The sequence below is a fragment of the Salvelinus namaycush genome, chromosome 19 (assembly GCF_016432855.1).
Source record: "Salvelinus namaycush isolate Seneca chromosome 19, SaNama_1.0, whole genome shotgun sequence".
NCBI lineage: Eukaryota > Metazoa > Chordata > Actinopteri > Salmoniformes > Salmonidae > Salvelinus > Salvelinus namaycush.
Window position 1 is genome coordinate 11552402 of NC_052325.1, and position 12301 is coordinate 11564702.

General features: G+C 42.9%; 1 protein-coding gene across 1 annotated transcript; it reads left to right on the top strand.

Moving 5' to 3' along the window:
* The first annotated feature begins 7594 nt into the window (after positions 1-7594).
* On the top strand, positions 7595-9619 carry LOC120064141 (ADP-ribosylation factor-like protein 4C). Its single transcript, XM_039014508.1, has one exon. The coding sequence runs from the start codon at positions 8245-8247 to the stop codon at positions 8821-8823; it is 579 nt and encodes a 192-aa protein (XP_038870436.1). The 5' UTR covers positions 7595-8244; the 3' UTR covers positions 8824-9619.
* The last annotated feature ends 2682 nt before the right edge of the window (positions 9620-12301 follow it).

Consider the following 12301-nt stretch of genomic DNA (forward strand, 5'->3'; position numbering starts at 1 on the left):
CAGAGTTCAACACCATAGTGCCCACAAAGCTCAATACTAAGTTAAGGACCCTGGGAAAAAACACCTCCCTCTGCAACTGGATCCTGGACTTCCTGACGGGCCACCCTCAGGTGGTAAGGTAGGTAACAACACATCTGCCACGCTGATCTTCAACACTGGGGCCCCTCAAGGGTGCGTGCTTAGTCCCCTCCTGTACTCCCTTTTCACCCAAAACTGCGTGGCCAAGCACGACTCCAACACCATCATTAAGTTTGCTGACGACACAACAGTGGTAGGCCTGATCACCGACAACGATGAGACAGCCTATAGGGAGGAGGTCAGAGACCTGGCAGTGTAGTGCCAGGACAACAACCTCTCCATCAATGTGAGCAAGACAAAGGAGCTGATCGTGGACTACAGGAAAAGGAGGGCCGAACAGGCCCCCATTAACATCGACGGGGCTGCAGTGGAGCGGGCCGAGAGTTTCAAGTTCTTTGGTGTCCACATCAACAACAAACTATCATGGTCCAAACACACCAAGACAGTTGTGAAGATGGCACAAAAACACCTTTTCCCCCTCAGGAGACTGAAAAGATTTGGCATGGGTCCCCAGATCCTCAAAAAGTTCTACACCATTGAGAGCATCCTGACCGGTTGCATCACCGCCTGGTATGGCAACTGTTCGGCATCCAACCGTAAGGCGCTATAGAGGGTAGTGCGTATGGCTTCCTGCCATCCAGGACCTCTATACCAGGCGGTGTCAGAGAAAGGCCCACAAAATGTTCAAAGACTCCAGTCACCCAAGTCATAGACTGTTCTCTCTGCTACCGCATTACAAGCGGTACCGGAACGCCAAGTCTGGATCCAAAAGGCTCCTTAACAGCTTCTACCCCCAAGTCATAAGACTGCTGAACAATTAATAAAATTGCCACCCAGACTATTTACATTGACCCCCCCCCCCCCCTTTGTTTTTACACTGCTGCTCCTCGCTGTTTATTATCTATGTATAGTCACTTTACCCTACCTACATGTACATATTACCTTGACTAACCTGTACCCCCGCACACTGACTCAGTACCGGTACCCCCTGCATATAGCTTCCTTATTGTTATCTTATTGTGTTACTCTTTATTTTACTTTTGACTTTAGTTTATTTAGTAAATATTTTCTTAACTCTATTTCTTGAACTGCATTGTTGGTTAAGGGCTTGTAAGTAAGCATTCGGCACATGTGACAAATACAATTTTACATCACTTTTATTTCCAACTGTCAGCCTCAGAGGAACGCTAAAGTCAGGTGGTCCTCCTGTGTTCCTGTGATACTGTAGTAGCCTATGCAGGTGTAGAAGTCTATGGATATTAATTCAGACACCGGATTGATGTTCCTCTTGTTCAATGTGTAAGTATGTATGGTGTGTGTTGTTCAATGGGTGTGGTAGACATTGGTGGTAGTAGTTGATGGATGAGGAAGCCCATGAAAATTAAACAGTATATGAATCTGGGGGATTCCACACTATAAGACTATAAGTTACATCAGAAGTGTTTTGAGTGTATTATAGATACGATCTCTAACACTTGTGGTAATTTCAACCTCAGCAGGTAACTTTCAACCCAGGGATAGTAATGAATGATGAGGAGGATGAGCATAAAATGTATAGGCTAGTATGGCAACATAAGAAAATCCTCAGAGCATTGTTTGAAAGGATACGGTGGTATGCCTTATAGAATATCAGTAGACACGAGAGAAATGGTGCACTGTGTGTGTGTCTTGTGTATCTGACAAGATAACTGTGTACGTTGGTTATAGATTGTCAGGACCTGCAACCTGCTATGAGCCATTCCCTTATCAACACTAAAGATGACGGCTCTTTGTCCTTGAGCATCTAGTCATCATTATCCTCATTATCTTCTCGTCATTTATCAGTTCACAGATTACAGCCCATTAAATATGCTCAATCTTTAACACAGTGTTTCCCATACTCGGTCCTGCCCCCACGGGTGCATGTTTTGGTTTTGCCCTGTCACTACACAGCTGATTCAAATAATCAATTAATTATCAAGCTTTGATTTTTTGAATCAGATGTGTAGTGTTAGGGCAAAAACCAACACGTGCACCCCTTGGGGTCCAGAGGACTGAGTTTGGGAAACACTGCTTTGCTTTAACAGTTGTCAGTTAATGTATATGGTCCAGTACAATCTCAAGACCATGCAGAGTTGAAAAATATTGTGGAGTGAAATAAAAGCCAAAGTCGGATGTGTTATTTCTGCATTGCTTGTGGGAAACCTGGTGTATTGGTACTGGTACTGGTACTGGTTGTAGATGGTGCAAAATCTGTTGTGTTGGTATGGGTTGTGGAAGAAGCATTTACCAGAGATTTCCAAAGATGGTGTGTTGGTTTGTACCATGGCACAGTTTGATGTGACCTAGTTCTATTAGTTGAATTCCTGAATGTTTAATGCCTTGTCTTTGTATCACAACGATACAACGACGAAACATGACGAGATGCAACATGGCATCAAATGTGCAGAAGTCAATGTGGTCGCTGGAGGGAAGACTAAAAGAATTTACCACAACCCGTGATGCACTGTGAGACTGGGGCTGACATTTACCCACCACAAACTGGGGCTGACACTTACCCACCACAGACTGGGGCTGAAACTTACCCACCACAGACTGGGGCTGAAACTTACCCACAACAGACTGGGGCTGAAACTTACCCACAACAGACTGGGGCTGAAACTTACCCACCACAGACTGGGGCTGACATTTATCCACCACAGACTGGGGCTGACACTTACCCACCACAGACTGGGGCTGACACTTACCCACCACAGACTGGGGCTGACACTTACCCACCACAGACTGGGGCTGACACTTACCCACCACAGACTGGGGCTGACACTTACCCACCACAGCCTGGGGCTGACACTTACCCACCACAGACTGGGGCTGAAACTTACCCACCACAGACTGGGGCTGACACTTACCCACCACAGACTGGGGCTTACCCACCACAGACTGGGGCTGAAACTTACCCACCACAGACTGGGGCTTACCCACCACAGACTGGGGCTGACACTTACCCACCACAGACTGACACTTATCAAAAACATGTCTGGACACAGTCCAAATAGGCAACCTCCTTCTCACACGAAGACAAGTCTTCACAACAAAATAGTTGGTGAAAAGAATAAATCACATAACAAAATATTAGTTTGTATTACTCTCATGGGAAATGTAAGGATTTACTCTGAAAGCAGTCAACGATTTCTGAATCTTGAAATTCAACTGTAATGATGGATAAACTAGAGGTCTTATCAAAATGAGGAAGAGTGGAGGTAACTGAAGAAGATGGATCAGTACTGCCAGCACAGACTCCAGGTTGAAAAACACTTCTCATTCCCTCTCACTCCTTCTGCAAAATGAGACACACCTGGCAGTGTGTTTGTGTGTGTGAGGGGGGGGGGGGTCCAGTGTTTCTGCAGTGACTAGTACACATAGGAAGAGCGATGAACAGTGTGAGTGTTAATATGTGAGTGTGTTTTTGCTGCCATTTTGGTATTTTATTAGGATCCCCATTAGCTGTTGCGAAAGCAGCAGCTACTCTTCTTGGGGTCCACACAGAACATTAAACATAATACAGAATTACATAATACAGAACATTAATAGACAAGAACAAATCAAGGACAGAACTACATCCATTTTGTTTTTAAATGGCACTCGTAGCCTACATATCAATACATACACACAAACTATCTAGGTCAAAGAGGGGAGAGGCGTTGTGCCGTGATGTGTTGCTTTATCGGTTTGTTTGTTTTAAACCAGGTTTGCTGTTCATTTGAGCAATAATGGCTCCATACAATAACATCAGCTTTGACTGGTGTTATATGGTACATTGGTTGACGTTGGGGACACAAGTGTGTTTTGCTGCGGCTCTGAAAACACAAAGTACAGATGGTATTAAACGCTACTTCAGTTATCAACTAGACCTGACCCTTGTCTCTAATCCTGGTTACTGTAAATAGTATTATTCTAGTTTACTGTAATAACCTCTGCAGAAGATAGAACTTGATGCAGATGTTTTGTGTCGGTCTGCCATCTAGTGGACAAATAAACACTCTTCAAATGTATTAAAGTTCTGAGCGTTCTTAGAGTTTCAGTCAAGGGAGGAAATAACAAAAGGTTATTGTCATCATAAATGTGTGAAGTTATTACCAGCCATCTAATGTCACATTGTTGATCTCCACCATAAACCTGTAGCACGGTGTACTGAAAATCTGAAGCACAATGTACTGAAACCTTACAATTTCTGACGTATAAGGCAATGATACCGAGTTATATGAACTAAGTCATCTTCAGTTCCTCACAGAAGCCGTTATATATTAGGATTTAACGTAGAGAAACATATTCCAATATACTCCCACGATTATGAGCCATTTTCCAGGTAACCCGGCCCTCCCCATGTCTCTCTGTGTGTGATTGTGAGTCCATTAGCAGGCTTGGTGCATCATGCCAGGCGGGCAGGCTGGTCGCTCAGAGAACCATTCCATTTGGCAGGGTCAGCAGAGGGGAGGTGTGTGTGTGTGTGTGTGTGTGTGTGTGTGTGTGTGTGTGTGTGTGTGTGTGTGTGTGGGGGGGGGGGGGGAGGAAGGAAGGGAGGGAAATGGATGGTGAGGTCTGAGGAGGGAAAAGGAAGGGAGAGAGAGGCCCCCTCCAGTCATCAGTCTCAGAGCTCTCTGTTCTCTCCCTCTACTGCATTACATTATATAAACAAGGCCTGTGGAGGACAGCCAACTTCTAATGAAATGATAAAGTGGCTAGCAAGGATCCCTTTTACATTATTATACATCTGGGCTCATAGCAACTCTGCTAATGGCAATTAACAATCACTTCCATATTCCCATGTCTTCTAAATTAAATAAATATTGTAATATTCAACACAATGAAATACTGTAAAGATTTGTCTGATCATTTTTAGAGGAAACATGGCATGGAAAGGGCTGGAAGGATTTTAATATTGTTACGGCAGATTTCCTCCTCTTCGTCAGAAGAGAGTGGAAAGTGTCCATGTTTTATTAACAATTAAACTGAACACTAAACGAAACAAAATAGCAAAAGAGAATCTAACCGACAAACAGTCCCGTGTGGCACAACTACATACAAGGAAGACAAACACCCACAAACACACACGTGAACCCCGGCTGCCTAAGTATGATTCTCAATCAGGGACAACATTGACAGCTGCCTCTGATTGAGAATCATACCAGGCCGAACGCACAAAACCCCAACATAGAAAACAACACATAGACAACCCACCCAACTCACGCCCTGACCATACTAAATAAATACAAAACAAGAGAAAACAGGTCAGGAACGTGACAAATATAGAACATGCTGAGATGAATATGTGCTAAATTTAGACTATTTTAGGATTTTATTAGGGTCAAGTGGTGCATCTGTATAGCCTATGCCTTTTCATGCCCTCCACTTATTTTCAAAATGTCAGACCATCCAGGAACAGCACTGCTACCAGACATGTGCATGTGTTCTGTTATGTAAGGGGCTTATCTCTGTGTATTTGTGGAAGGATAATAGAATACAACAAGATTACAGTTGGTGTTCTGGGGCTTTTTAGGGTCAGGGTGAATGGCACATATTACTGATTTTCACAGTTTCATGTAATCCTATCAATCCTACATTTATATGGGTGTGTGGGTGGGTTATTGTCTGAAATCAGGCCAAAAGCCCCTTATGTATTCCTTCACCTACTATATAATATATTCTCTACCTCTACAACATATGCAGTTTTCTCGGTTACTCGTTCTAAATCACCGTTTGGACACCTCACTTTCTATGGTTTGAAATAATGCGCGTTCAAGGGTTTCAAGATTTATTTGTTGGAAACTCGGAAATGTGCGACTTGGAAACCCGTTGTAGAAAGATGAGGTCAGGGTTTACCACTTGGAAAGTATCCAAATAAACCAATAGGGAAGCGCTACGCAACAACAACAAAAAACTACGCACATTTTTGCTCGGAGGTTCCGAGTTGTCTTGAACGCAGGCCCATTAATCTCAATCTGTTTTTTTTTTTCGGGGCACCGGATGAATTGAGAACTACGCAAGGAGAACAGAATGTTTTGGGGTGTTGCTGACACGGGGATGCCTTTCACATGACATGCATTCCTGACCTACCTCAAAAATCCTTTATCATCATGGTTACCTGATGCTCGGGTATCTTGGAATAGTAGCCTAAAGCACAAAGGCAAATAATATACCCCAGCCACTGACCATAAACCTATCCTAGGGGAGGCCTATCACATATGGGTGGGATTTTTTATGAGCCTACTAAAAGATGACTTGCTAAACGTGTCATCATTAAAATGTCCCGTTCCCATTCCCCAGAAAACAACATGCGCTTGCGCGACTAGGCATGATTCTATTTATTTTGCCTACAGGCTGTTATTGCTGGGCCTCGACACAAGGTGGCACCGTCATCCATGTATTTGTAGCCTTCTTTCAAAAAACCTCTACCTTTATGAAAATATTGCATTGTAATCTCAGGAGGAGAAATCTGAAATTGTTAAACCTATAGGCCTACTAACTCTCCACTGAACATAGCATGTCAATTGTAGTTATTCGTTTGTGCATTTATTTATTAACCTACTGTAAATAGTTACTAGCCCCAGTTCAATAGTTTAAAACATTGAAATAGTAATTTGCTTCCTATACAATAAGACGCTCATTCTCAATATTACTAGGCTACACCATTTTAATGTATCAATATTTTACACAGCCTTACACACGGGCTTATGTTTTAAACCTGTGCTTTAAACCTGTGCTTTAACCCTATGATTTAAACATATGTTTAAACCTATGCTTTAAACCTGTGCTTTAAACCTATGCTTTAAACCTGTGCTTTAAACCTGTGCTTTAAACCTGTGCTTTAAACCTTTGTTTTAAACCTGTGCTTTAAAACCTGTGCTTTAACCCTATGATTTAAACATATGTTTAAACCTATGCTTTAAACCTATGCTTTAAACCTATGCTTTAAACCTATGCTTTAAACCTGTGCTTTAAACCTGTGCTTTAAACCTGTGCTTTAAACCTTTGTTTTAAACCTATGCTTTAAAACCTGTGCTTTAACCCTATGATTTAAACATATGTTTAAACCTATGCTTTAAACCTATGCTTTAAACCTATGCTTTAAACCTATGCTTTAAACCTATGCTTTAAACCTATGCTTTAAACCTATGCTTTAAACATATGCTTTAAACCTATGCTTTAAACCTATGCTTTAAACATATGCTTTAAACATATGATTTAATCATATGCTTAAAAACTATGCTATAATCTCTATACATTTTCGTTATCATCATCCGGTCAGGAATATTCTCACACCCATAATAATCCACAGGCCTATTGGGGAATTGAATAAAATCAGAATTACGCAAAGGTTATTAGATCTCTAGGAATATATGTCGATATGCATGTGACGTGCATGTGGACACCATAATAATAAATGTGCATTTTGTTTGGCATGGCTCGAATAGGTGGAGCGTATGGTATGGTATGAGAGGGAGGCAGGCTACTGCGCTGTTAAGCAGTCTGCTTCCTCATACTCACATCAGTGTGTATGCAGCGACCGCAGGGGTAGGACCGTTTATGCCGTGACGCACCATAGAGATCATAACATCACCCCACATATAGCTGCGATAACTTTAACGTCGTTTATGGACGCAGTGTATGCATATCTCAGGATTACCAGAACTCATCCACAACCTCTGGAGTGGATTTATTTCTGTCTTTCGTTCCCGGACCGGAGGCAATTTTTTTGGGGACAGCCAACGTGCCAGAGGAGACGCGGGTGACACAAGTGCGCAGTGTTCACGGGAAAAACAGCAGAGAGACCGCAAGGAGGGTGTTTGTTGTAAACCACCAAGCTTCGTCCTTAAGCTGTTCGGTGAGTGCGAGGAATTTGACTGTCACAAAATGGAATCTTAGCTGGAGTGTGTGAGGAGAATTGTAATGACCACCGCGTTGCGTCCTACAGACGCGGACACTGTCCACCAATGCTGCTGAGGGCAAAACAAGCATCAACCAGCCAGAGCGCACGACGGGCCTGTAAACACCTTGACATTACGTTTGTTGATATTATTTGTGTGGAATCATCGAAGAGCCTATTGAACAATAAAACACTATAGCCTATTAGGCCATCAGATAGGTGCTACATAAAGGAGCTAGGCGTTCCCCTCAACTGTTTTGAAAATGGGCAACAGTTTCTCCAACATATCTGCTTTCCAATCACTACACATTGTGATGCTGGGTTTGGATTCCGCTGGCAAAACGACTGTTCTTTATCGTCTGAAATTTAACGAATTCGTAAACACTGTGCCAACAATTGGATTCAACACTGAGAAAATCAAACTGAGTAATGGTACCGCGAAGGGGATCAGTTGTCACTTCTGGGACGTCGGAGGTCAGGAGAAGCTGCGGCCCCTGTGGAAATCCTACAGTCGGTGCACGGACGGCATAATTTATGTGGTGGACTCAGTGGACGTTGACCGGTTGGAGGAGGCCAAAACAGAACTGCATAAAGTCACAAAATTCGCAGAGAACCAGGGGACACCTCTTCTGGTGATAGCAAACAAGCAGGACCTGCCCAAATCTCTTCCAGTCGCAGACATTGAAAAACAGCTGGCTCTCCACGAGCTCACTCCATCCACAGCATACCACGTCCAACCTTGCTGTGCTATAATTGGCGAGGGACTTCACGAGGGTATGGACAAACTATATGAGATGATAGTAAAGCGGAGAAAATCTTTAAAGCAAAAGAAGAAACGATAACGACCGCCCATGGGTTGTAACCTAAATGGACCATGCTTTACGCAAAATTACTGTATCTAAATGCTATTCGGGTATGCCGATGTTGCCCTAAAATGACGTTTACTTTGCGGTGATTTTTGTATTTCCTTTCATTGGGTTATTGTCAAAGTTGCTGACGCTATGAACCCTACTAGCTGAATTATGCTTTTGTATGCAAGAGGGTGCCTCTGTGGGTGCAAGATATATACCAAGGTTAACCAAAAAAAACTTGAAATAACTTTTATCATAGGAACAAAGCATTAATAAATGAAAACGGGCTGGCCCGTTATAAGCTGCTTTACGGTGGATTCTAATTCTGTAGCTCAACATGTGATTTTGAAGTAGCATCCCATAGCCTACCTATAGGCCTACTGTGATGGACTATGGACATCCTATCGACACGTCTTCACGGAGTGCTTCTTCGGACAGCAAGTTTGACTTTGCACGTTAAGTGGATGTGGGTCAAAATTAAATGGACACTGTTCATTCAGAGAAAAGAACAAACAGATGTCTGTGTTATGACAGTCTCACCTCAGTCCCTGTCTCGGTATATTAATGCAGATGTCAACAAGGCTTTGGAGTGTTGAATTAGCTATTCCTATGTGTGGTGGACTAAGGATAACTTTGCCTGCAACGTGGTCCACTACTTTGCACTTTTCATTTCCTAACAAAATAATAAAGTACTACACTGTATAGCAAAACACAGGCTGTTTATGTACCTGAAAGCCAAAATTGAAGTATTTTTTTTTTACATTAAAATATATCAAATGCATTGTGACTGATTTACTTTTATTTACATGGTGGGATATAGGAATTCTAGTTTGAACCTACAGGAATAGCATAACAATGTCAACAGCTGACCAGGGTGATGGTGATCAACCGGAGGTGTGGTTTTTAATGTGAACTATTGAGCTGACCTGATGGAGAACCTCACACTCTACAGGTCTTTGACAAGGAGGGTGACTGAAGGGGTGGTCACCCAGTTCAATGACTTTAGTCTATCAGAGAGCTAATGGGTATCTCTCTAGTTAATACTGATCTGCCAGACATTAGTATTTAGTCTGTTACTCTCAATCTAGAGGGTGCTGTGTAGCCTAATCATTTTACGATTTAATGTGTGACTAATTTGAGCTCACAAACCAGAAGGATGGGTATGGTGTTTCAGCACTTAGAATGGAGTTTTTTTGGATAGGCCTACCTGTTGGTGTTGGACGAGTTTCAACCTTCTTCTGTTTTCCCAGTCCACCAACAAGCAAAGCAAGGGTTAATTTGTGTGTAATTTATAGAGCTGCAATGCAGAGTCCGATATCTTCATGCACAGACACTGGGTTCCCTGTGAGGTATTAGTAACTGGTTCCCTGTGAGGTATTAGTAACTGGTTCCCTGTGAGGTATTAGTAACTGGTTCCCTGTGAGGTATAAGTAGCTGGTTCCCTGTGAGGTATTAGTAACTGGTTCCCTGTGAGGTATTAATAACTGGTTCCATGTGAGGTATTAGTAACTGGTTCCCTGTGAGGTATTAGTAACTGGTTCCCTGTGAGGTATTAGTAACTGATTCCCTGTGAGGTATTAGTAACTGGTTCCCTGTTAGGTATTAGTAACTGGTTCCCTGTGAGGTATTAGTAACTGGTTCCCTGTGAGGTATTAGTAACTGGTCCACTGTGAGGTATTAGTAACTGGTTCCCTGTGAGGTATTAGTAACTGGTTCCCTGTGAGGTATTAGTAACTGGTTCCCTGTGAGGTGTTAGTAACTGGTTCCCTGTGAGGTATTAGTAACTGGTTCCCTGTGAGTTATTAGTAACTGGTTCCCTGTGAGGTATTAGTAACTGGTTCCCTGTGAGGTGTTAGTAACTGGTTCCCTGTGAGGTATTAGTAACTGGTCCCTTGTGAGGTATTAGTAACTGGTTTCCTGTGAGGTATTAGTAACTGGTTCCCTGTGAGGTATTAGTAACTGGTTCTCTGTGAGGTATTAGTAACTGGTTCCCTGTGAGGTATTAGTAACTGGTTCCCTGTGAGGTATTAGTAACTGGTTCCCTGTGCGGTATTAGTAACTGGTCCCTTGTGAGGTATTAGTAACTGGTTCCCTGTGAGGTATCAGTAACTGGTTCCCTGTGAGTTATTAGTAACTGATTGTGTGTGTGTGTGTACAAGAGTTTGAAATTGTTGAGGGTCCAATCACTTTCAGCTAAGGCAAACACACAGACATTCTCTGTCTCTCTCCATCTCTCTCTGACTCGCTCTCTCTCTCTCTGACTGTCTCTCTCTCTCTGTCTCTTTGACTGTCTCTCTCTCTGTCTCACTCTTTGTGTCTCTTTCTCTTTGACTCTCTTCTCTCTCTGTCTCTCTCACACTCTCTCTGACACACACCGCTCCCCCTCCATTAGTCATTAGGAGTATCTACTGGAGTGTGAAAGAAGAAAAGAGATCCCTTGGTAACAGGACCTTCTGTGCTTTGTCTGTGACCTGTTCAACCCTACTGTGGTAGGGTATGTGTTCTATGTGCCAAGGAGATTAATCAGGAGGGAATGGCCACCTGATAAGGGCAAGACAGTTTGATCAGTCAGGCTGTGTGTAACTGGGTGTTCCTACCATACAATTGTTCAAATCAAAATCAAATTTTATTTGTCACATACACATGGTTAGCAGATGTTATTGCGAGTGTAGCGAAATGCTTGTGCTTCTGGTTCCGACAATGCAGTAATATCTAACAAGTAATCTAACAATTCCCCAACAACTACCTAATACACACAAATCTAAAAGAGGTGAATGAGAATATGTACATATGTATATATATATGAGTGATGGCCGAGCGGCATAGGCAAGGTGCAATAGATGGTATAAAATACAGTATGTAAGATATGTAAACATTATTAAAGTGGCATTATTTAAAGTGACTAGTGATCCATTTGTTAAAGTGGCCAGTGATTGGTTCTCCATGTAGGCAGCAGCCTCTCTGAGTTAGTGATTGCTGTTTAGCAGTCTGACGGCCTTGAGATAGAAGCTGTTCTTCAGTCTCTTGGTCCCAGCTTTGAGGCACCTGTACTGACCTTGCCTTCTGTATGGTAGCGGTGTGAACAGGCAGTGGCTCGGGTTGTTGTTGTCCTTGATGATCTTTTTGGCCTTCCTGTGACATCGGGTGCTGTAGGTGTCATGGAGGGCAGGTAGTTTGGCCCCGGTGATGATACAGCCCGACAGGATGCTCTCAATTGTGGATCTGTAAAAGTTAGTCAGGGTTTTGGGTGACAAGCCAAATTTCTTCAGCCTCCTGAGGTTGAAGAACCGCTGTTGCGCATTCTTCCCCACACTGTCTGTGTGGGTGGACCATTTCAATTTGTCGTTGATGTGTACGCCGAGGAACAAAAAACTTTCCACTTTCTCCACTGCTGTCCTTTCAATGTGGATAGGGGGGTGCTCCCTCTGCTGTTTCCTGAAGGCCACGATCATCTCCTTTTGTTTTGTTG